Below are 27,888 nucleotides of genomic sequence, written 5' to 3'. Positions count from 1 at the left end.
CAAAATATAACATCAGAAAAATTTCATTACAAATTTATCAAACATTGACATAATGGACATTTGTTTTCAAAAAATCATATTTTTTAAATTTTACAGATATCACTTTTTGACGACGGTTTTTTTTTCATTTATTTTTAGCCTCAGGGGACATCAGAGAATGGGAAAAACTTGAGAAGTATCCTGAAAAAAAAAAGTGTGTTTCTGGGACACCCTAATATATATATATATATATATTATATATATATATATATATATATATATATATATATATATATATACATTAGGCCGGAACATAACTTAAAAAAATTTGGAAAATTTCTTCGGGAATTTCCAGTAATTGGCTCTCAAATACGCTGAATGCAATGCTGCAAACCGTTTTTCGCTACTACTTTGCTATACTTTGTATTTTTACCTTTGAAGTTTTCAAATAAATTAACTTAAAAATGCTCATTTGTTACATAATTGATTGATTGAATTTATAATAAAATTCAAATTATTTGAACAGTCAAAACAATATATCATTAGCAAACGTTGATTAGAAACTATACTTAAATGTTCTTAAATTCAGATTTTGTGTCAAAGTGAGGCATCAACTTGCGGCGCTCCAGTTGAACGCGAATATAGCCATCACGATTTTCATGACCATAAACTTTGGATGCTGATTCAGTCACAATTTTAATTACACGTTCAACACTTTGATTGTGACATGGAAATGGCTCAATGTCAATAACTATGTCTTCAACTGACGAAAGCCATGCCAATATTTGTACAGTTGGAATATGTTTTGTCAGAACAGGTTCCAAGCGGGGCATTTTATAATAGTGTGGAGCAGCATTCCAGCAGTTTGAATGTTTCTTAATGTCAAACCAAACAACCGCATATGAATTCACAATAAATTTAGCCAAAAGTATTAGTTCATTTGATGGATCTTCAGTAGATATATAGAGGCGTAGAACACGGTTTGCTAGTGTCAACCACCTTGCCCAGGTGTTCTAGAATTAAATCTATCTGGTACAACACCTGTCTTCACCGCATTAACAATTTCGAAAAAGTACAGTTGATCACTGCTTAACAACTGCTTATTGCATATAATAGGTTCACCAACAAATATGGCAAAGCTGACTATGGGTTTCTGAACAGACATTGAAATAGACTTGTCAATTGGTCCATTAAATGAATGGGGTCCAGTTGTTGCACCATCTAAGGAGTGAAAAAGATGTCGCAATGGAAGCTCGTTCAGATGTAAAAGACAAATGGACCAGTGCAGTGGTCGACCAAGTTCAATTTCCATTCTGCGTATAACTCCATTGTTTAAACCAGTATTAACGTTAGTTGAATCAGAACCAATACAAACAAGGTTTGTGCAGTCAACAGTATCAATTATTGAATGTGCAATGGATTTGGCTGATCCACTTGTTGGCGTACAATGATCAACATACTTTGAATTTGGCTCTGATAAAATGGAAATATGTTCCTCAGAAATCACAGTCTGCCTATCCCCCTCAAGTTTTAAAGTCTGATCTTTCCTTCCATCAAAATACAATCCAGTAATTCTACAATCAGCATTTTTACAGGATGTTCTCAGTAGTTTTCGTTCTCTGCGAATTTTATTCCGATCCACTGGCCCCATATGTTCTATACCAAAATCAACCAGAGTTGCTGATACTATCGCGGCAACTGCTCTATCTGATATGCCAAAACCATCTGCTTGTAGAGCAATATTTTTTAAACAACGGTTTTTCAGACGAGTAGATGTGACTTCGGTATCGACATCTGATACGGAAGGGGAATAAGTTTCGGTGTCAGAATTGTTGTCTGTTTCATTATCTGATTCATTATCAGATGCTTCAAAGACTCTGGCACACTTAACTTCCTTTGATAATGAAACAGATTTTCGTTTTAAACGCCTCTCAGCACGTGCGGATTCCTTCTTGTCGATTCCAGCTATTCTGCCAACACGTATTGTGCGTTGATCAGTTAGGAAGTCATGCTCAATTGCTGGCACCTTCAGAACCATTGGACAGCAACAAGACGAAAGTTCTTTGCATTTACACGAACAAATGTCAAACAATGTGTCAAGATCTTTTTCTATTTCATCTTGTTTGACTGTTGCAGACTTTGATCGAATCACTTTCTGAACATTGCCTATGTACTTCTCCAGCTGTAATTCTATGCCTCGAAGACTTATAGTAGGAACTGATGCTTTAATCCATATCTGAGAAAGTTTCTCTGCTAGTCTCTTACAAACAGACCGTAGTGGTTCAGTTTCATAATTCTTCTCAAACAAGTATGCTTTGCCTACTTGCTTGTGGGTTGGCAAGCAAAAATTGGGTAATTCACGACCTTCTCCAAAAAGTATATGACGATTCTTTGAAGCTTTAGATCTTGAAATCATTATTGTTTTACAATTTTATAACATATCAGAATTTCAGTTAATTTCTAAAAATACAAGATGAGACGGATAAATTCTGCAATCAGTTGATAAAAGCAGAAATTAATAAACAATCATATAAAAATAGAATAATATAATAATAATAATATAATAATATAAAGTAGCGTTGGAGTTAATCATATCATTAGGGTTAATTTAGTTAGGTAGGTATAGGTTTGGTTCAATTTCATAACCTTGGGATTATATCTAGTATTAGGGTTAAATGCATGTTTCAGTTAATGCGTGTACTAAAGTAAATATACTTAGCATATAAAACCTTAAAACTTAAAAATGCAAAGTATAATCAATTCTTTAGAAATATTTTTTTTGTAAATATTAAACAACACTATATCACGCCACTTTTCACAAATTCTAAAAAAAATTAATTTTTATGATCCGGCCTAATATTCATATATATATAATGTACAAAATATATATACATATCTACATATATATATATATATATATATATATATATATATATATATATATATATATATATATATATATATATATACATACATATATATAATATATATATACATATATATATATATATATATATATACATATATAATATATATATACATATATAATATATATATATATATATATATACATATATAATATATATATATATATATACATACATATATATAATATATATATATATACATATATATATACATATATAATATATATATATATATATATATATATAATATATATATATATATATATATATATATATATATATATATATATATATATATATATATATATATATATATATATATATATATATATATATATATATATATATATATATTTAACTCTAACTAACTAAACAATATAATAACACTAATTAAATGTGTATATAAAAACAAAAGAACCCCTCTATTCTATTCTGAAACATGGGCGAGGGGGCAACCATTTATATATATTGAAAAAACCGTTATTTATTTTTATTGAAAAGAATAAACAAGAAGATAAATGTATATTCAAAATATAAAAGATAAAAACGCATTCGACTAACATTAATAATGTTTATCTCTTTATCTTTTAATGCATCACACCAAGCCCATCATTTAGCTTAATCTTTGAAATTTTACTTGAATTTTGTCTTGGTGATATGAATACAGGTCGCACTTTGTCTACAGTGTGCAATTTTGTTTTTCAGTTTCATTAGAGTATCTTTGAATATACTGCGCCATCATATCTATAGACCATTCCAAATGGTCATTTACAAATATTAAAGTTTCAGCATATTTTTGAAAACTTTTAAAGCATGATTGGGTATGTCAATAGTTTGGTTGAAGTGAGAGCCAGTTTTTAACTCGTTGCTTATCAAGACCATCATGTCAAAAATCAGGTAAGAAAAGTCATCAACTAAGACAGACAGGGATGGTGGTTTTTTTCCAATATGTATATTCATATTATAAATTTTCTTGATATCTTGTTTTACTTTGTTCTCAGGCTTATAATAGTCGGAGCTAGGCATCTCAAATGACAGAATTGCTGATGCAATTTTTGTCTTCTCATCTAGTGTTAAATTACCATCTAGCAAAGCTAGAGGTATCATTGTTGAGTCCAAATACCAACAATGTTTATACTGAGATTCCAATACAGCATCAACAGCAGTTGGGTTTGTACATACCTTCTTGTATATATGCATTTGATGTATGGCTGTAATATCAAGAAAAGGAGCTTTGATGACATCCTCAGATTGGTAATACCATTTTGCATAAAAGCAAATTATAAATTCTGTAATAAGTGTAATTCTGTAATTTCAGTTTTTAGTTTATCATTTTCTAGAACAAATGTAAGTTGGTTGGATAGAAGCTGAAGCTTTAGATGATAAATTGCTTTTCCTAAAAATCCTAACGATGAATAGCACTTGTTTTTCGTACTTTATATGTAACAGGGGATAAGTAAGTGACAACTTCTGCAAGCTCACTTCTATTATCACTTTTAATACCTGGTTTACCAATGTGAGCTCTGCAAAATGGTAATGAATTCTCAGCTGCCTTCTTTAAAAGATTGCTTTTAACATTATTCTAATCAAACCTTAAGAGTTGTATTGGATTATAATTAAAATTAGGTTCTTCAATAATATTTTTTAATTTTTTGAAAAGAAGATTATCAGGTCCATTTTATTTATCATTGATCACTAATTTCCAAATGTGAAGCATTCTTAGTTCATCCACATGATGTCTACAGGCTATTTGGAGAAGATATTTATCCAGTTCTTGAGATATTCTTGAAACGGACCCTTTATTCATCCTAGTACTGGATGATGTAGTATCAAAGCATATTCCTCTAGTTTTTGATGTAAGTTGATATTCTTTAATTAAATCCTTTATACCAAAAAATTAATCTTCACCGGTGGATGACACCAGCAGAGGTACTCCAAGTAGGTAAGAATCTCTATCCCTCTTTAATATTTTTCCTTTGTTTAGTTCAAACAATGCCTTGCCGTCGAAATGAATTATACATAGATATGGAGATGCATCAATGCTACTTTGAGATCTTGTTTTGTAATGGTTGATATGTTTTCATTTTTCTATATGCGGTAGACTGACTGCTTTTAACTTCTTTAAGGTCAACACCTGATTGATATAGAATTGCATTTGTTACCTTCTGTAAAACATTTGGCAATATATCACATGTTGTGGCAGTAAGAGAAACATATATATTACCAGCAAAAATATCTTTTGGAATTTTTGCAATAACTGTGTCTAGGTTTTCAGAAACTTCTATATGATACCAATCACCTGGATCAAAACCAGATTCAATTGAAGAATCCTCACTTAGATCTGTGTCTATAAGTTCAACCTTAAGTACATCATCTCCCAAACTTATATGTTGTGAACAATTTTTCTTCCTGATACTTTCTCTTGCTTAATTTATAGAAATGTTTTAGTATTAGTTTTTAATTTTAGAATTAGTGGAAAAGAGAATAAAGTAATAGAGGTTAAACCAGAGCTGAAGTAGTTAACTAAAAGCATTGAATACCTTTATTCTATACTTAGTATCTTCTGAACCAATAACAAACTTTCTTTGACCTTCCTGATCTTCAAGAAATTTTAAGTCTTTAATCTTGTCATTTAGAGATCTTTTTTTATCTTTACTGATCATGTTTTTGAGATTAGAATTAAAAGCCCAAAAAAGTTTTTTTATTTCAATCTCAAACTTGTTTTGTTTAGCCAAATCGCCACTAGTTCCTCGTTTTGCTTTTTTTTTTCAAGTTGGAATAAGACTTGTGCAAATTAAAAAGTTTTTTAACTAAAAATAAATCAGTTAACACATCAAATCCAGCTTTAATGCAGGATCTCTTGATTTTAAACGAAACATATTCGCAGCAACTATCTGAGCATCTTGAAAATTTTTTTTTAAGGCGACAAGCAATATTATTTGATATTGATGCAGATTGACATTGCTGGTCATATATTAAGTGTTGAAGAATATCCAAGCCCGTTGGAAGCTGTATATCTAAATAAAAAGATTTTAAATTATCAATGAACCATTCAAAAAAGGTCTCATTAATAATTCCAAAAAAGATTCATTACTAACTCCAGTATTAACAAAAATGTTTCTACCTGATATGGCTGGTTTTGCCTCTTTTATAATAAAAAGGTCCTTTTCATTGACCTTAGTTGAGTTGCACTCATTTTTAATATGTTTATTTTAGGTACTAATCTGAAATTATTAGAAAAATGTAAAATTTTAAATTTTCAGAAGTTTTACCAAAATATAAATATACAACAATAGAAACAACAGAAGAAAATGCAAAAAATTACCAATTTACCTGATTTTCAATACCATGAAACATAAATTTTTGAGGCGTAATAAAAAACCATACAGTTTTAAACTAATATGTAGTCCCTTATATAGTAATTAAAAAAAAAATTTGAAAAAATATATTTAACCTTTCCCTCAAGAGGTCTGAAAATGACCACTTTTTGGTCATTTTTTCCCTAAATTACTGGTTTGAGGAGGGGTCAAAAGTGATCCGACAATGCGCTTAAACTTTTTAGGTTCAATTTATACATATTTGCCCCAAATTTAGGGGGGATGGTTTTTTTGTTTTGAAAATTTGCTTTTTTTGACTCCCCCTAATAAATATATATATATATATATATATATATATATATATATATATATATATATATATATATATATATATATATATATATATATATATATATATATATATGCACTATCGTTTATAATTATTCAAATGGCATTAATTTTTTTTTAAAATGCTACTTTTTTTTTACAATTTTTTGTTTATTTTTTCACTATTAGGTAATTTAAAAGTATTTTGGTTAAATGAAAGTATTTGCTTTAATGAAAATCAAAAAAATAATAAAAATGCTAAAGTAGGCAAAACTACATAAAAAATGGACCATCAATGACTGCAAACGCGGACTGACATGTCAATGTTTTAAATCTTTGGTTTCAAAATAAGATTGTATGGAAAAAAAAATTGTTCAATTTATGATAAAGTAGTGTGTATTATTGACTGTAACACATGGTGGATGTAGTGTTAAGGTGTGGGGCTGTTTTGGTTAGAATGCCACAGGTGACTTGGTGAAAATAGAGGGATTAATGACAAAAGTAGTATACTTGTACATTTAAAGAACTATGTTACATCTTCGGAAAGGTTAAGAAGAAGCTATTCATTTCTTCAAAAGAAAATAAACTTGAAGCTTAAATCTAAGACATATTTTTCAAAAAACTTGTGTAAGTTATTTGGCTGAGTTTGAGAACAATCAAATATTAAATAAAATGATTTAGCCTCCCTATTCACAAGATCACTCTTCTTCAGATTTTTATGGGAGGAATAAAAGGTAATTTAAAAAACTAATGCCAAATGATGCATAAGATGTGGACAAAACATATTAGTGGCATAAAATTGACTTTGACAAAATGGATAAGTCGTTAAGTAGAATGCCAAGAATATGTATGGTGGTTATCGTTGCTAAGGGTGATTAAAAGACAAGTAAATTATAAATTAATCTAACCAGAGTTATATTAATTTTTTTGTAAACCTAATAAAAATAAAGATAACATATAATTCAGGTAGATTTTGCTTACAGTTTCTCTTTCTATAGTAAGTAAAACTATGATACCTTATATTGGAAAGTATTCGATAAATTATGAACAGTAGTGTGTATATATATATATATATATATATATATATATATATATATATATATATATATATATATATATATATATATATATATATATATAAATGTATATATATACAAAAGACGCAATATATATATAGAAAAAACATTTAACTAATTTGCCCTAATATTTTAATACATATTGCGATAATATTTTTTAATATTTAGATTGCTAATGGTTTAAAAATTATTAAATTACCAAAATGCTAAAAGAAATACTTGATCAGATTTTTGATTATTTTGTAAGAAGTTCAAACTAATAATTATATTCTAAATACCTTGTATATTTTGTAAATATTTTGTATATAAATACAGTGTGTAAAAGAGTATTTACAGTATAAAACTGTATTTTACTGATTATATATATATATATATATATATATATATATATATATATATATATATATATATATATATATATATATATATATATATATTATATTCAAAACCAAAAAAAAGAGTGCATGGAATCTTTTGATATACTATAATGAAGTTTCAATGTCTTCAATGTCAAATTATCTGAATTAACCAATTTAAATTTAAAATTGATTTCTCTTCCATTTTCAAAGATTCAATAAAATTAGAGAACCTTTTATCTAATATTTCTGTTGCATCTGATAAAATTTCAGAAGAAAATTCGTTTTCAATAAACCTACCAGTAATATCAAAAGTATTAACATTGCCTAATACAAGATTATTAAAAAACTCAGTTGTTCTTATAATTTCTCCAGGTAACTCATGACGTAAACTGATAATGCGTTTTAAAGGTACACATTTGAGTGCATTTTTGTAATAATTATTTGCACAGTAGTTTTTTAACACTAGAATTGATTTCCAGTAAGATAAATCTGAGGGAGGGTCGTAAAACATCGATGCACATCTGGGTGAATCACAACCTTTCAAATAAAGTTCATGGATTTCATTGCCAAATTTACATCTGCTTAAAATAGATACAGGCTCCTGAATAACATTTTCAAATTTACTAATAAACTGAGTACAAATATTTTCTATAAACGGAACTGGTTCTGTTACATTAACAGATGATATGTCTTTAATTTCTTTTATAATAATGTCAGTTCTGTCTTTATATTGCTGATATAAATATTGGAAAGCAAGCCCTAACTTTGTTTCATAAGAGGGGGTTTCAGAAAAATTGTTGAATTTTTCGATATCAAACTGAGGAAGGATAACTTTGATATTCTTAGTATGAGAAATTAAATCAGAAAAAAGACAATCCTTATTTTTTTGTTCTGCTAAATTATAAGTTTGTTTATTTTCAGTACAACTCTTACAACCAAGTGATTCATCACTTGTAATATATGACGTATCTTCATGATTAACATTTGGTTTATTATCATCTAGTTGATCTTGATGTATATGAATCCATTGAAAGATATCTTTTCTATTATTAATACAATCTATACACACATCAAAACCACCAACAGATGTACATAAAGAGCAGGAATAACGTTTAATATTGCACCTAATGTCTACACTGCAAGAGTCACACTTAGTACAGCTTAGAAGAACTAAAGATTTTAAACCAGAAAAAAAAAAAGATGCAGTTCTATCCAATGCTGTTATTTGATAGACCAAGTCATTGAATTTTTTTAACTGTGTTAAGTGCAATTCTCTCAGTTCTACATTATCTTGAAACTGAAAAACTTTTGTAATAAGGTCAACAACTTGGGCTTGAATAGTGAGTTCTGCTTTTGTTCTTGAGATTTCTTCATAAATACAGAAACATTTGTAAAAATAACTATAAACAAAAACTTTAATAGAACTTAGGAATAAAAATTTTAACTTCGCTAAGCAGTTTTGTTCATAAACAAAAGGTACAGATATATCAAATGATGTTGTGTGCTTCTGATTCAGGTAAGTTTGTACAATATTTATTCCTGCATTCATTTTTACCATTAAGGCATTTAATTTTACAACAATATCTTTTTCTAAACTAAACAAGTTTAACTCAGTAAAAATCAAAATAGATGATGAAAAGTTTTCTAATAAATTTATTTCTTCGATAAAGTAATGTTTTATAACTTTTTTTTTAATACCTTTAACAAAATCTCTTATCAAGAACAAAACTCCATTCTCAGGTGATACTTCATCCCACCATGATTGCTGCTGTTGTTCACAAGCCCACATCATCACTGTTTTGCATATATACGTGGGTAATGATTTTTCATGACTGTATGTTTTTACATATTGGTAAAACAATGACTTGAAAAGAAAGTAAATGTAATTTTGTTTCTCAGTTCGATGAAGACTTAAAACAGATTCTGCTGCAGAAAAAGACAATCGCCATTCCAACCTCTCGTCACCTTCTGGCAAAGATTTAGGCACAATATGGAAACCTTTTCTGTAAATTGATCCCACAAGTTGTGAACTGGGCCAAAACCTATTGCGTGTAATCCAGCAAGATGCCGCATCAGGCCAAAATGGTGCATAAAAGCATGGAACATTATCAATAAGAATTTCAGTTGAAATGAAGTCATTTTTTGTTAAAAATAAACTCTCTTCTATTAAACTAATTGCAGTATTAAGTTCAGGTTCAATTAATTCACTAAAAGTTTTTTTCAAAACAGTTATGTTACTCGAACCTTTAGTTGTAGCATGACAAATTGAAGTTGCCATTAATAAAATTTCTTCCATATTGCCCTTATTGTGTGACCATGTATGTATGCATTTTTCGAAAAACACTTTATAGTAATAATCAGGAATTAAATGAGAACGATTTTTTAAAAACATCTCAAAATGCTCTGGAAGAATAGATTTCATATCTAAACAAAACTTATATAACTCATTGTGCAACTCCATAAGCACAGTTAAACAATTCACCCATTCATTTATAGTATTTGAGATATTGGTAATCTGAAATGATAAATTATTTTTACACTCCTTAATATTCTCATCCTCATATGTAAACGAATTTTCATTAGTAATCAAAGAAGACATTGATTCTGATTGGTTATCTTTCTTGTTAATACTTAATCCATTGTTAAAAAAACTTTTTTCACACGAATTAGTAAAATTACTTTTTCTATTCATCAGAATTATTTGAAGTCTACTGACCTCATTCAAACATTGGATAAGGCTTTTCACAGTATTACAATCAACTTCCTCAAATTCATCAAACTTTCTATTTAAATTGTATATTTGCTGTTTATTTAAGTTGACCAACTCTATAAGACTCATTATTACATTGTTATTAGAAAGATTTTCAGTACTAAATTTTAAAAAAGCTGAACAACCTTCTATTTTCTTTTTCAATGTTTCACTAAAAATTCCATTGATTCCTCTCACACTTATTGTTTTAAGTGGATTATTTGTTGTGGGTTGACTGTTATGAAAAAACTCTTTAAAAACTATACCAGACAAATACTTTTTATCTTGGAACGGATCAGAAGAATTAGAAATAGAAGCAATAAGTTTTTGCTCTATATCTTCTGGCAACCTTATACATATATTGATATCATTAGCCAAACTGTTTTTAATAACATAATGAAAAAAAGCTTTATTCCGATCCACTGGTTCGTAGCAAGATTCAAACTGCACTTGACTCACTGTCCCAATAACTATATTGAGATCAATTTCAAATTCAAAAGTGACTTTTAAAAATGGATTGGCTAGTCGTGCCAAAGAACCCCCTTCCATTGAACTCCCTATCAAAAAAGAAATAAACCATTACAAGCTTTATCAAATAAATATAACAGAAATAACAAATAATGGCAAAAAGTTTTAAAGAAAATTATATATATATATATATATATATATATATATATATATATATATATATATATATATATATATATATATATATATATATATATATATATATATATATATATATATATATATATATATATATATATATATATATATAAATGTTTATTCAAACACAGGTTGCAAAATTCAGGTCAAAATTCAGGTTCAAATGCTGACTTGAATCTCTAAAGATTCTGAAAATCTTTGCTTTACTTTGGCATTCAACTGCCAAAGTAAAGCAAAGAGTTTTAAGAACCTGAATCTCTTTGCTTTACGTTACTATACAACTACCAACCTGAATCTCTAAGTGTTGCTATAAAATAAATAAATGTAAAAAATAAATATATGTAAAACTAAATATAAGTAAATAAAAATAAGTAAAAAAATATAAGTAAAATTTATTTGTTAAAATGAGTTCAAAACTTTTTAAAATGATTTTTTTTTTCAAGTTAGACAACCTTTATTAAAAAAAAAAATTTAATTCATTTTTTTATAAATTAATTTATTACGAGATTTGTAAGGTTATTTTAGGTAATTTATTCAAAAGAAACTTGTTCTAATGCTATTTTTAAAGAAACAATACCCGATTATTATAATCCTTCAGATTTAGCTAGCTATATATATATATATATATATATATATATATATATATATATATATATATATATATATATATATATACATATATATATATATATATACATATATATATATATATATATATATATATATATATATATATATATATATATATATATATATATATATATATATATATATATATATAACGACTTGCAGTATGATTAGAAAACGTAAATACAAGTTTAAAGGAACACATATGCAATGATAACCAAAAAATTAGTTTATCTTCATCACCAAATGCAAGTTGTACAAGTGCAATAAAGTTATTTTTGATAACAAAAACTGTTGAAATGTCAAAATGTTGAGAATAACAATGAAGATTACAAGAACAATTAAGAAGAACAATTATAACTCTATTATGAACTTTTCTATAATAAAAAGAATAACAATGATAATACAAGTATTGTTGATTGCCATGTTTCTGTTAACAGTACATGTCAAAATAGAGGTCACACATACATAAATGGTGTTGTAATTTTGATATCGACAAATAATCAAAAATGTGTTGACCATTTTGTTTTATCAAAACAATGTAAAGGTTGTGAATATTGAATAAAATAAAAAGAATGAACATGGTTATAATAACTGGCAAAATAATCACATTTGTCTGATTAACCATGTAAAATCCTCAGGATCAATTGAATATGTTGATGCTATTGAAATGTTTGGGCAACCTATGGAAAAGTATAAACTAAGGTATGCTAAAAATATAAATTAAGGTATGTAAGATACCTTATATAGGAGAGGGAGATACATACTTATACAATGATGTTAAAAAATCTCAACCATATAGACCTTATGTTACTATTGATAAAAAAAGAATGTTGGACATGTTCAAAAGCGTATGGGAACACAACTGCAAAACTTATGCCAATTAGTAACATTAAATATATTGTCTGATAAATATATTGTCTAAAATTTTCTGATAAATTAACTGATAAAGCTATAAATATGTTGCAGAACTATTAAGGTACTGCCTTAAGGCAAAATCTTAACAGCATTTATGAAATGAAAAAGAGTCATAAAAAATTTTTTTCCATAATTCAGATATTCTTGATGAAACAGAAGGACATAAATTTTGTGCTCAAAATATAAGTAGCTGGTGCATGTGGCAGTCAAATAAGGTATATCAAATTACAAAGCTAAATTATATCTTCCATTAGCAATAAAAGAAAATTTTAAAATCTTTTGAGACTTGAGCAAAAATTAGTTATTATATAAATGTTTGCATGAACAGACACAAAACAATAATGAAGCAATTAACAATTTTATTTAGAAAAAATGTCCTTAAGATGTTTATGGAAGTCGAAATATTCTTGAAATAGCTGTATTATCTGCTGTTTTAGTTTAATGATTTTAGTTATCCCATATGAAGTTTTTCAAAAACTACAAGTAAAAACCGGTCAATTTATGGACATAGAGACCATAAAAAAAAAACTTGACTGGTTATATGACAAAAAAGACTTCAACAGCGTTATTAGCAGAAAAAAAGTTGCTAAGAGCAATGAAAAAATAGATTCATAAAGAACATGAAGAAAGAAGAAAAAATATTATTTTACCAAGAAACTGCTTCGAAACTTTTGTTTTGTAATTATAAGTAGAGAGATATATTTTGCAAAAAATTCACAGAAGCATTATTTGTGTTTTTAAGAAAATGTAAGGAAATTAATCTTCAATTGTTTGGAAAAATAAAAAACATTGGTATTATATTTTGCTAACTCTATATTTTAATTCAAAAAAAGATATGCCCTTTATGTAAGAATTCAATTTATGTCATTTAAGGATAATAGGCGAAGAGAACTTGTAGCAGGATTTATGAAGATAATGATAATGAACTTAAAAATGAGTTAAAAAAAAAAAGTTAAATCTTCTTTGACCATTATGGATAAAAGTCCTCTTAAAAGGCATGGTGCTACTAGTCACTAATAAGTTTCTCTCAGTAAAAAAAATTTTTAGTTTAACAGACATGATTGTTAAGGATTCCTAATCAGTTAGGCCAAGAAGATCCTCAATGATTTTCTAAAGAGGTGAAACATAATGGAAATATAGTGCAAAATGAATACACCATGGCCTACCTTAAATGGATATACCATGGCCAGGGCCGCCAAGAGCTTTAAAGAAGCCCGGGGCAATTAGGCACCCCTATTATAATGCATATTTTTAAAAGAAATTTAAATTAAAAGCAAGTAAAATTATACAAGCTAACAACCCTGTTTTTTTTTTCTTACACTGTTGCTTTACATTAACATTTTGATGAAAGCATTCTGACTTCAATGACACATTTAGCATTTACTGATTAGGAATAATAGACAGATTCTTCGAAATTAATATTGAAAATACCCTTTTCTTGCATTTTAACAAGCAAACTATTGTTATTATTATTATTATTATTATTATTATTATTATTATTATTATTATTATTATTATTGTTATTGTTATTATTATTATCATTATTATTATCATTATTATGTCATCTAACAAAGAGATGAATTTAATTCATTTTCAACATAATATATTCTATAGCCCAGTGGGCACGGGATGTAAAAAATACGCCTTTTTTAGGTCACATGCTGAGTAATCCTACAATCTTTTTTTTAATTAATTTTTAGTATTGCTTAAAGGTTGTTCACCTTCTTAAAAATCTGATAAGTCTTTGCTTTTCTATATGCTATTAAGATGCAAAACATTATTCATGAAGTTGTTTTCTATTTCAAAAGCTTTAATTTTTACCTTTGATCTTTCAACCAGATGAAGGAGAATCTTAAAGTAACAGTTTTCGCAATACCAAATCTAGATTAAAATTTTTGAATGAAACAATGATGGGCAACTTTGAAGATCATACATTTTGCCAAAAATTCTATTTCATAGTCAAGAAGAGGCATCTGCTCCTCATGATTAGATGTATCAAGTAAAGATAAAACAAATCTCTTGGGCTATTTTTTTCCTGCAAAAGTTTTGCAATTAGTTTTATAGCGGCAAGCTATAAAACTAATTGCACCTGAAGAATAAAATAAGATCTTACATTTTAATTTATTATTAGATAATCAATAGAATTTATACATAAAAATATTTGTATTGATAAAGGAAAGCAACACTAGATTTTCCAATGCTGAAGATCGACATTGCTGCAACATCAATTGACATCGATAACTCATAATCCTGCCAAAATCAACGCATAATTTAGTATGGTAATAAATGCAGTCTAGAAAGTAATTGACGAAAAAAACAAATAGCAGTGTTACAAGAATTGATTTTTGAGGGACGCTGCTAACCACTTTTTCATCTCGGTCATTTATTCTTCAATTACTACACGTTTTTGTTTATCAGCCAGCCAGCCAGTGATCCAGTTTAATAGCTGGCCTCAATTAGCTTAGATTTGAACCTTACAAAAAAGTCATTGTGTGACACTTTGTTGAATGCTTTGGCAAAGTTAGTAAAAATCATCTTAACTAGGTGTTTATGGTAAACTGCCTGCAAAATGTTGCGGGATTCAATCAGGCTTGTTAAGTAGCCTTTGTGATCTACAAAGCTGTGTTGAGATTTTGAAACTAGATTGTTTACAGTGTTTCATAATTCAACCTTTGATAATTCTCTCCACCACCTTGCACAAAGTAAAGGCAAGAGACATCAGCTTGTAGTTATAAGCCTTGACTTTGCCTCCTATATAGACTAGAAGACATGTACACACATTAGAAAAAGCAAAAAAAGTTAAAATTCAATTATAAACACAACAATTATAATTTAAAAATTTTTTTGTCTTTCATCTTCTGGCGCCCAAGTCACGTATGCCCTTTTTGCCCTTTCCCTCTCGGCGGCGCTGATCATGGCCTACCTAAAATGGATATACCATGGCCTACCTAAAATGGATATACCATGGCCTATCTAAAATGGATATACCATGGCCTACCATACCCTAAAATGCACAGCCTTACAATCTGCATTTTTGCCAAATAATAAATAGAAATGCAAAACTAATCCGCAAAACTGTTAGTGCAATATGTTTACCAACTGTTGTGTTGTTGATTTTGATTTATTCAGGTAATCAATCAAATACTAAATTTTCTTTTCCAACAAGTGAAGATATAAAAAAAAAAAAAAGATTTGATTTGTAAACATTGGCAATTGGCAACCAACTTCCTCATCTTAATCTGTGTAAAGACATTTTTATTTGTGTTTGACAATTAACTTATAAAGAAAGGTGATCAAGGCTAAAAATTTTAATTGATTAAAACCTTTAAACCAGCTTCTACAATTTATCCAAATTCAATAAAAATACCATCTACCTACAATTTTATAATTAAAAATAAGGAGATTTTCTTGATTATAAAGAACAATATACAATAATAAACAATTTAGAATAAATCGATGTGATAGACCTTTTTTTTCTTTTAAAATTACTATGATTATGTTAAATCTTCTCAAATTATGGTGGCTATGTTGTTTTTATATGTATTTTTATAACGAAGATTTTTGCCAGAAGTTATAGAATGTGTTGAAATTGATAAAAACTTACATGTGAAATTTTATATAAAACTTTTTCCTGGATCTTAGTTCCAATGGTTTAGGTATGGAATCAATTGTTAACTTAGTAAACCAAGCATGCTTAAAACTTTAACTCATATGATTAAGAAAAAGCAAAAAATAAGAAGCATTATTTGTAAAAAAGGTTCATTCCGTTCATTCAGCTAGTATTATCTAATATGCTTTGCTGCCATGTTATTTAATAACATAGCAGCTTCTTCTGGAAAAAACTCTTTTAACTTCTGTTTTCAAACAAGATAAAAGAGGTAAAATTGAATCAATGAAAGTTGCAAAATGATTAATGGAAACAATAAGTTTATCAAAAAAAATTATTCTTTTATTTAATGAAATGTACTTACAAAAGTGTACAGAATATTCTGGGGGAGAATTTATTGGCACCAATGCACAGTGGGATAAAATCGAGATTTTTGTGCCAAAATTATTTTCATAGTTTCTCTTTTATGAGAATAGCTATATTTATATATAAAATACATAAAGTAATAAACATATAACTATATAATATTAAAAAAAATTAAAAAATTAAATTTTGGTGAAAAATACAAAATATTTTTAATGGACAACTTTTATCAGTGTAAATATCAAAAATATTACTTTTCAATGCATGTATTTGTCATAAAATAACTTTTTTAGATTTATACTTACAGATCTTATATATTATAACATAAAGGAGAGATTTTGTAGGTATTCTTTGTGTACAAAACATCTTTTTAAACTGATCATTATTTCTCTCCCAAAATCCAATGTTTTATTATAACTTTTTTAATAACGCTTAAATTAATATTTAATGTTTTTTTTCAACTAGATATTTTCTTCAATGAACATATCTTCACCATTATGACAAATTTTCACCATGCAATGCCGACATTAATATTTTGGTATTTTGAAACACTCTGTTCCACTGTGCAATGATAAGAATGAACTTTATAGAATTAAATGGAGAATTGCATGTTTTATGATAATAGGGGTTAAAAGAAAATGTACAGTGCATTAATAAAACCTTGTCAGTCACCAAAATCAACAGTGATTGGTAAAAAGCTGAAATTTTGAGCTTTAAATAATTTTGAATAAGAGTGGTTTTAGAGTAAGAACTATTGAATGTGATTACGATCAAGATATTCAAACTTTGGTTAAAAAGTTCATTTGCAAAAAGGTTTATTTGTTTTTCGATATTGTACATCTGATAAAAAATTCTAGAAACAATTTGTTAAATAGAAAAAGACTTTTTTTATGCATTTAAATTTCATTCTTTTTTTGATGTCAAGTCTAGTGAAATTTCCTGGAAACTGTTGCAAGATGTTCACAAAAAGGATGAAAATTTGGAAATTAAGAAAAATTTACAAAAAAGTCTCAGAAAGTTATAAATCAAGGTAAACTTAAACAGTTTAGACTGCATGAAACTATATTAGCTCCTTTAAATCTTAATTTCTCAATAGATCAATTTTGTTTTAGTAAATGACTTGGAACAGCATCTATTAAAGGTATAAAAAAGCCTGACTCACTCTAGAAGAAATAGATTCAAGCCAAAAAAATGTCCTACATGTCATACCTTTTTTGTAAATGCCCTAGAGTAGAGAGTCATGACACTTTCAGAGCCATGATGATCCCTAATTTCAAAAAATAACACTTAGGAGAAAAATTTTCATGATCCAAGAAAAAAATGCATTTTTGCAAAAACACTGAGTCTATTTTTTTATACATATGTGCAATATGTTGTAATCATGTAATAAATCATGAAATATTTTCAATGAGACGTTAGAAGGCTGTAAAGATTAAACAGTTCATCAATTTTTTAATAATATTTACAGCAATAAAACTTGTAATAAAATATGTCATAGTCTAGGAAAAATAGAAACTCTTACAGTGATTACATAATTTAAAAGCTTGATTGAAAATAAACCAAAACTTGTTGAAAAGTGAAAAATATCCCCAGATTATTTTGTAAAAATTGGGATAAATGGCTTTTGAAAGGTTTATTTAAGTAGTGTGAAATAAATGAACCTAACACCAAACTAAAAATGAACCTTACATATAAAGTGATTTTAAAGCATAAAAAATTTAAGAAACTAGGAGTTGAGAAATTTATAATTGTTCAATATGTCAAAGAGAATTGCCACAACATCAAGCATAGATCTATTGGGGATTGCAACAGAGAAGTATTTCTTAGCATTTGACTTGCTACATTCTTTTTTGGCATTGAAGCAGTTTCCTCTACTCACCCCTGCAGTTGATGTAAACTGGCAAAGCAGGACATGCAGGGTTTCACAATCTGCAATCATGCAAGGTAATTAGGAATCAGTTTATCGTTATTAAAATTTTTTTGATAAACCAAAATTGCACAGTGGCCCATTCAAGGGAGAACAGTGTTTAAAGCTATTGGACAAAGAAACAGACAATATTCTTAAACCCAAGTATGATGTTGTACCTGATAAATTACGAAAACTTATGTGTGCAATGACCATACTAAATAATGTGAAGAAAACTTGTTTTAATTTAAGTTTGAACATATCTTACAAGGATCACATCACTGCCTGCAAGGAAGCATATATTGCACTCAAAAAAATGTGGTAAGTGCATACACATGTTATCTAGTTATTTATGCCTACTTTTCTGGAATTATATGGTTTTATAATATGGAATCATAAAATGGAGAAGACTCTGTCTGGATTTTTGGTCACAGAGGGCTCCTAAAACTGTTCTTTTTGTCACAAACTGCATAAACCAAAACTATTGAGGTCAGTTATTGTTTATAAAGGCAGACAAGTAAATTTCATAAGATTTTTTATAAATTTATTGTTTAACTTTATCTTATATCAAAAATAAGGTAGTCGGTAAACTGCAAACCGCATACAGCAAACCAGTAAAATACAAACTATTTTGCAAACCAAGGCAATAAATTTTAATGACCACAACATATATAATATTTAAAAAAGTGTTTGCTCATCAATTTTCTCATTTAAATGAAATATAGTGACATTAAATATATTTTATTATTATTTGATTTTTTTTTTTTTATGCTTTTGCTTCAAGTCCATAAAATAAATAATTTACTGGTAAACGGAAAATATTACATCATTAACAACCGATAGAACCATGATTCGCAAAAAAATTTGCATTTTACCAGTTTGCAATTTGCATTTTGCTGACTACCTAAAATTAATCTTAAACTTGTAATTCATATGTATGGAAATATAATATACTTAAATATTAGGTCTCGATATGGTTTTAAGTGTCTTAAAAAACAATTAAACAGCTATTTAAAATAAAAATAGTCCACAATTTTGAAACAACCTTATAAAGACATTATCCTTACACAAGGCATCAGTATGGTTTTTTAACAGTAAAATTATTTCAAATATTTTTCAAAAAACCTACTATTGCATTTTTGTCCATTAACTCAGTAATTGTTGTTGATATGAGAACATCAAACATAAAATATAATAATCAACATTACCCATCAAATAAATGCGGCCTAATTTGAACATTTGTCTCTGTCTATTGTGAACATTTTGTGAATAAAATTTTTTTAAATATGTGCTTATCTTGAGGCTAAAAGTTTTTAAAATATGTAGTTTTTAAGAAATAACTCATAATTGAATAAAATATCTATTGTACATCTAAAGCAAAATACTGGACTTGTGTGTTTTTACAAAAACTTTTTTTTTTTTTCTTGCATCCTTACAAAACTTTTTCTAAATGTTATTTTCTGAAAGTAGACATCAGTACATTTTCTGAAAAGTATGACATGACTCTGGGACACTATTTTTGGCTTGAACCTACTTCCTCTTAGGTATGTATTTTTCAATTGCACAGTGGCTATTAACTTGGTAAACTTTAAATTTTATTATTGTGAAAACTTCACCTTATCAGCTCAAAGCTTCAGCTTTACAAAGGAAACTTTTATGCCAAGCATCACTAGTAGAGGACCTTAAAATGACTTTGACTGTATTTTAACTGCTCGTTTCTAAAGTGATCTTATAAGTGACCTGAAAGATGCCAATATTGTCAATGGAAAAACTATCAATGCTTCAAAACTGCTAAACAGAAAAGTAGCTGAATTTGTTATTGCTATTGCAATGAAACATGAAGCTTTTTTTTTTTCAACCGCTGAATTTAGGGTCAAGATTTCATTCATCACACTTATTCAAACTAGGGCTGTACCGGATTCCGGCTCCAGCCAAAATCCGGCCATTTTTACCAATTCCGGCCTGAATTCGGCTCCGCCAAAAAGTTTTGAAATCCGGCCACATTTTAGCCGGATTTCTGAATTTTGGTCAGTTATTTATTACATCTTTTTTGCTTTTATTTATACAAATCAATGTACTCCATGTTTGTAAAGGTATCTGTATTTACATTTCTTTACAATTCCTTTTCCCCTTTGAAGTTATCGATTCCATTCATTGCGACAATTAAAATTGGTAACTTCAGAGCAAAAAAAATTCGAAATTCGAAAAATTTAGTCGTTGAAATATTTCTGAAAGATTTAAATTGATAAAAATACATACTTAAATAAAAATTAAATTATTTAAAGTATTTAATTAATAAAACTACTTTATTAACATAATATAATATTTTCTTTGATAATTTAAATAAAATTTATTTATTATAAACAATCTTTAGAAGTAATTTGTTACTTTATTTTCGCTTATTAATCAAATCATTCACGCTTATTCAAAATATCAAATTTTTAAAGTTGTTTATTTCAAACATAATTAAGAATATAATATATACAATTTTCTAACGTTTAGCTATATTTATGTTGAGATATTACATTCAACTACTTTGCAAAAATTGTATAGTCATTCATAAGGTTTGTTTTAACTTTTTTTAACTAGATGGCAGGCAAAGGAAAAAATGATAAAAGCAGTCCAGTTTGGGAATTCTTCAAATTAAAGGATAGCGACAGCTCAAAATGCCAGTGCTTGCTAGGGTGGCCCTAAAAACAATTTTTTTGAAAAAAATCTGCTCCCACCCTTTAAATGTGTTCTATATAATACAAAAACACTAGGTTTAAAATTTTGTTGAATAAAAAATATTTTTAGAGGTCCCCCAAAACCCTTTAATATTTAACGGGTCCCTAATATTTAAAAAAAAAAAGTTTCTTGAAAATAGGTCAACCTGGTACTCAAATGAAGCGAAATTATATAAAAATTTCAAAAATAACATTCATTTTGAAATAATAAAGTTATTTTAGGTTTTACTACGTAAAAATCTTGTTTTTTAGCAAAAAATGAAATAAGTGAATTTTTCATGATAATTGTGATAAATAAGTTTAAACTTCAAATTTATTTTTCAAAATGAATAATATTTTTGAAATTTTTATATAACTGCGCTTCATTTGAGTACCAGGTTGACCTATTTTTGAGAAACTTTTTTTTTGAAAATATTAGGGACCCGTTAAATATTAAAGGGTCTTGGGGGACCTCTATAAATATGTTTTTTTCAAAAAAAATTTAAACCTAGTGTTTTCGTATTATATAGAACACATTTAAGGGGTGGGAGCAGATTTTTTTCAAAAAAGTTGTTTTTAGGGACACCCTAGTGCTTGCTGTGTCCCAGCATCTTGTCACGTGGTAAAGCTGGTGAACCTAAAAAGTTTTCAACTTCGTCTATGATAACACATCTTCGTTCAAAACATCCTAAAGAATACAACGAAATGCAAATAAAAATTGCTGACTCACAGAAGAAAGCTGAAACTGTAGCACTGTCAAATGCTAAGTCTGGTGCAACTTGCAACCAGTAAAGCCATGGTTCAGTACACAATTCCAGAACAAGTTGCACGCTTGAAAATATGGGATATCAACAACAGCTCATCAATTAGAATTCATCGTGCCATTGCTAAGATGATTATAACTGATATGGAACCGATTCAGGTTGTTCAGAAGACAGGCTTCGTTGAACTGATGAGAGTTTTAGAGAGGCGGTACACTGATCCATCACGGAAATATTTTTCAGAGCAATTAATTCCTGAGATAAACGATGAAGTGTGTGCTCAACTATTGGTAATACTAGATCCAGCAACTTCTCCATTTCTGTCATTTACCACTGATACATGGACATCAGGCAATACTGTGCAATCATTCATGGGCTTAACTGCCCACTGGCTAACAGAGCACTTTGAAAACATGAGCTTTGTGTTGGATTGTAAGCCATTCATTGGACATCATACTGCCCCTGCACTGATGACTGCCTTTCAGTAGATGCTTGACAAATGGAACATTGACGTTGGACGCTGTCATGTTGTACTTTGCGATAATGCGGCAAACATATCGAAATGTTTCCGTGATGCCAACATAGATTTAGTTAGTCATTTTAGGCATTCTTTGTCTGCGACTAGTTGGTTCAAGGAGCTGCAGGCTGAACTTTGTTTACCAGACCACCAGCTGATACAAGATGTGAGTACAAGGTGGAATTCAACGTTTTACTTGCTGCGCTGACTTATGTGAACAGCGTCGTGCATTAACTGTCTACTGTTCAGAAGTTGATGGAACTTATTGCCCAACTGCATATCAATGGTCTGTGGCGGAGAATGTAGTTTGTGTGCTGGCTCCGTTTAAAGAGGCTACTCATGAAGTTAGCTATGAAACAGCACATATTTCACTGGTTATCCCTATTGTAAAAGCTCTGCGGAACCTGTTGAAAAATGAAGGCAATGATGAAGGTGTAAAGACTATGAAGTCAACACTACTTAAGTCATTGGATGAGCGTTTTAAAGGCATTGAGGAGAAACCTCCTTATACAGTGGCGACATTGGTTAATCCACGATTTAAAACTAAATTCTTTTCATCACAGGCAACACTGACAGCTGCAAAGGCAGCGGTTCTGCTTGCATTCAATAAAGTTACAGTGCAGAGAGTATTGATGCAAGATGAAAGTCAATCTGAGCATGCTAAGCAGCAGATTAACAAAATTGAAGAAGTTCCAGCAAAAAAAATCCGTCTGGATAATTCTTCAACATCATCATCATTACTCTGGCGATGTATTGATGAAATTGTTCAATCTACGTCAGCACCTGAACAACAATTGCCAACAAGCATTGAAACTCAGCTAAGCCAGTATCTGGCAGAAATAAATAGACTGGCTGATCCACTACAGTGATGAAGTAAAAATATGCAGAGATTGCCAGCTCTGGCGACAGTAGCTCGCATTTATTTGGGTGCACTGCCGACAAGTATACCATCAGAACGTTTGTTCAGTTATGCTGGGGAGGTCCTCAATGATCACCGCAGCTCACTCCTTCCAAATAATGCAGCTCGATTATTATTTCTTAAGTACAATTCGAAACTGATCAAAGACTAAATACTATTTAGTCTTATGCATATAGATTAATTTAGTAAATAGAAAAAAATCGTTTATCAATTATTTTGTTCTGTTATTTTGTTCTGTCATATTGTTCTGTTATATTGTTTTATTTATATTGCTTGAAAATTTTTCCTTCTTTTTTAATAAAAAAAATGAAGTTTAACAGAAAAAAGTTGTCACTTGGTATTGAAAATGGTCAACATTGTTTACCATTTCAAACATTGTTTGATTTACAGGATTTCGGCTCCTGTAATTTGCTTTCGAAATCCGGCTCTGGCTCCAGCCGGATTTGTCAATTTAAATCCATATTTCCAAATCCGGCTCCAGCCGGATTTGGAAAAATTGAATCCGGTACAGCCCTAATTCAAACATATACTTTAAAGACAATTCAAAAATTAAAGATTTGGTTCATCAAGACAATATAATTTCTTTTAAAAAAAGATAGAGAGAAACAATTTTTATTTTTTAACTTGTGTGAAAGTAACTCAAGTTTTTACGTGCTAAGTTATTTATTTCATTTTTTGAATGAACCTATCTAAGATAAAAATTATGACAAATTCGACCATGTCTCTTTCATTTATTTTATATTTTAAGCTCCAATTTGCCATGTGATGACAACTTTTTTTTTTCACCTATCAATTTCCATTTACTTTCTAATCATTATATAAAAACTAAATGAAAATTGAAGATCACCATATTTAAGTCTAAAATAAGGAGTTAATAAAAGTATTTACATTATTATAATTTTTCTGCATTGTTCCTTACAAAATATGTTTTAACATTGATCAGGACAAAAAAGAAATACATTTTTTGATGTTTTATTGTGCGATAAACAATTCCAATTAAAATAAACAAGACATTATTAAAGTATTCATATAAATCTAACTTTAATATTTTTCTGTGTTTAAAAATAAACGTATGTAAAATATAAATGTAAATGGCCTTCTATTTTAGTGTGAGAAACGCAAAAAATATGTATTTTAAGTAGGGCGTATACTTACAAAAAAAATCCAGGAAAAAGTGTTCCAACCGCAATCAGAACTATTAACTATTAACATTTCTTTTTCTTGATCTTTTTTTTATTTGGCTCCATTTTCTTGTTCTAACAAATATTTAATAAATTCTACTTTTGTCAAAACTAAAATTGGTTTAAAAAAACGTTGTTTCTAAATAACTTGAGCATTTATGCATCGATGTTACCCTTAAAGGTCATATCTTCAAGAAATTGCCTTCAAGAAAATATTTGAAGTAGATCTGAACTTCCTGGTTAATTGCTCTTCCAACAAAAAACATTTTAAAATCTTGACATTAGAACAATGTTGATTATGGTTCATATAAAAATAAGAAAAAATTGTTTAAGCAATAATGGGCAAGTTTTGCGAGATCGGTTAGGAATGAGGCGCTCTGTGATAAGACCATAAGGACTTTTTAGGACACCCTAAAAATAATTTTAAAAGTATTATAATTTTTGTTTTAAATTATTATTTTTGTAATAACCATGTAAGGAAAAAAAACGACCATGAATATAAATCCGAAACACAGAAAAACACATAAAGGGCATTTTTAAGCATTTTTACATTAGCAGTGATTTATAGATATTAGCACATCTAAATCAAACGAATAGCATTTCTGATATACCACAAATATGAATCAAAACTCTCAAATGAATTTCAAATAGAGCTCGTACTTCTACAAATATAAAATCTGGATTTAGATGCTCTGATATTTAGTCTTTTGCAAAAATAAATATCAAATGCAAAAAAGTTCAGAAGATATTGATATTTCTTACTCATTAATGAAATTTTCCACTTGCCCTTAAAAAGTGCCATAAAATGACAATTTTTTAGTGGAAAAAATCAGTTTTTGTTCAACTCCTGCCATTATAAATAAAGAAAATATTATGAAAATTTCAACCTAAAAGCTTATGTTGATTTTAAGATATCATGTTTTTAAGACAAAATCACTAAATATTAAAAAACAGAGAAAAACACAAAAATAAAATTAAACTGACAAAAACACTATGAATTCATTAATATAAGCCTGCAAAATAAGCATGAGTCTCTCATACTATTTCATTTCATGTTGGAATTCATCTCCTTATCTTATAATGTTGATCATAACATAAGTAACATAATATTGATCATAACATCCTGTAACAATTATAAAACATAAATTAACACAGTATAAACTTCACTAAATCAACACATTTTTTTAATTCATATGTTACACCATAAAAAACTAATCCATATGCTAAAGCTTCACCAAGAAAATCAAACATTACTAATCGAAGACAACATATATCACTAATAATTAAAGAGTAAATCTATAATAGTCAATGATCAGAAAACAAAGCACTTACAATTGCAAAAAAAGCAACAATGATGAAAACAACATAACAAGTTTCTACAGGAAGAAAAATTCATAAGAGTAGTATTTTAGGAAATTGCATAAGAAAAATGCATAAGAAAATTGCATAAGAAAATTGCATAAGAAAATTGCATAAGAAAATTGCATAAGAAAATTGCATAAGAAAATTTCATAAAAAAATTGCATAAGAAAATTGCATAAGAAAATTGCATAAGAAAATTGCATAACAAAATTGCATAACAAAATTGCATAACAAAATTGCATAAAAATTGTCAGATGAGTCAATAGATCTACAAATTTCATCAAATGATAAAAATCCAAACATAAAGGCTTTATAAAAATTTCTTTCAACAGATGAATAATTTTTTTTTCACCAAAACAACTCTCTAAAGTGTGAACATCTTTTTTTATCTTTCAAAAAATTGTATTGTCTGGTGCTAACGTCCATTTACTGTTGAAATTTATTAAATACATTTTTAATTTTTTATTTAAACAACTGACTTTTTTTTGTATGTTGATAATACAATTATTCTTTAAAAAAATAATAATAATAATAATTTAATTATTATTTTAAAAAAATGCAAAAATATGCATCAAAGGACTGAGCTGAAAGTGAAATAAGGAAAAAATTAGGAACAGAAAAAAGATAAAAAAATAAAATTAAAAAGATATTTTGAAGAGAAGTTCAGAGTAAAACAAAGATACTAAAGTAAAATGTATGTTAAAAAAATAATAATGTAATGGAAATTATAAACTGAAACTCATAATGAAAAATCATAACCAACATGCAATGTCTGAAAATACACGAAGTTAAAATGCAAAGCTTGACGTCATATGCTCAGAGCAGGATTCGAACCAGGAACTTATGGTTTATCAGGCTGATGCTATAATCAATCAACAGATCAAGATTTTGTTGTTAATACAGAATAATTAACATTAAAAGCATAATAAAATCAACAACAAAATTAAATGACAATGAAATAAAATAGTGTACAAACAAAACAGTGAATAACGATGAATAAAGTAAATGAAGTCTTCTTTTACTTTTTTTCTTCAAGTCAAATTAAGTGTATTAATACGTTTTTTTATATGTCTTAAACACGTTTTGTGCCAAAGGGTTGTTTTCAAGTCGAGTCTTTTTACAAAAAAAGTCTCACCACTCTTTTAATACAGTTATTGAACACATTTACTTTTAAAGCCAAACATATCTTTAAAAATTTTCAAAATCATTTTTCAAAAAAATATTTAAAAAAAAAGTTTTTAGGGGCAAAAAATTAACTTATGTTAACAACTCTTTAAAAGTTAATTAAAACGTTGGAGTTGTTTTAAACACAACTAAATTTTATTTTAAATAAATTTTTGAACTCTATCAACTTTGTCCATATTTACTTTGTAAATTGAAAAAATGTCTAACAAATGTAAAGTAAATAAAAACATAAGAAAAAAACCTTGCAGAAGGATAGGAACAGTTTGTAACAACAACGTTTCATCATATATTGTTTTCCATTTATTCTCTATTTCATCAAAAACATTACTGCTTTCATTGCAAAAACTTTTATTTTCTTCAGATACTTCATTGATTTCATTATTGTTGCTGATTAAACCTTGAAGAATTAAAAATAAATATTTTAGATACAAGTGTAT

The 27,888-nt window shown here is 28.0% G+C and overlaps 1 protein-coding gene across 1 annotated transcript in view; it reads right to left on the bottom strand.

Moving 5' to 3' along the window:
- Positions 1-8,087: 8,087 nt before the first annotated feature.
- LOC101240287 (uncharacterized) overlaps positions 8,088-27,888 on the bottom strand; it is a 24,967-nt gene continuing 5,166 nt past the window's right edge. Inside the window, exons 2-3 of the mRNA XM_065787398.1 lie at positions 27,693-27,848; positions 8,088-11,291 (exon numbers count right to left, since the gene is read on the bottom strand). Of these exons, the coding sequence (XP_065643470.1) occupies positions 8,137-11,291; positions 27,693-27,848 (3,311 nt within the window). The 3' untranslated portion in view covers positions 8,088-8,136. The remainder of the gene's footprint in view (positions 11,292-27,692; positions 27,849-27,888) is intronic.

The sequence above is a fragment of the Hydra vulgaris genome, chromosome 01 (assembly GCF_038396675.1).
Source record: "Hydra vulgaris chromosome 01, alternate assembly HydraT2T_AEP".
NCBI lineage: Eukaryota > Metazoa > Cnidaria > Hydrozoa > Anthoathecata > Hydridae > Hydra > Hydra vulgaris.
Note: the sequence above shows the minus strand (reverse complement) of the source record. Positions and strands in the feature narration are given on the sequence as shown.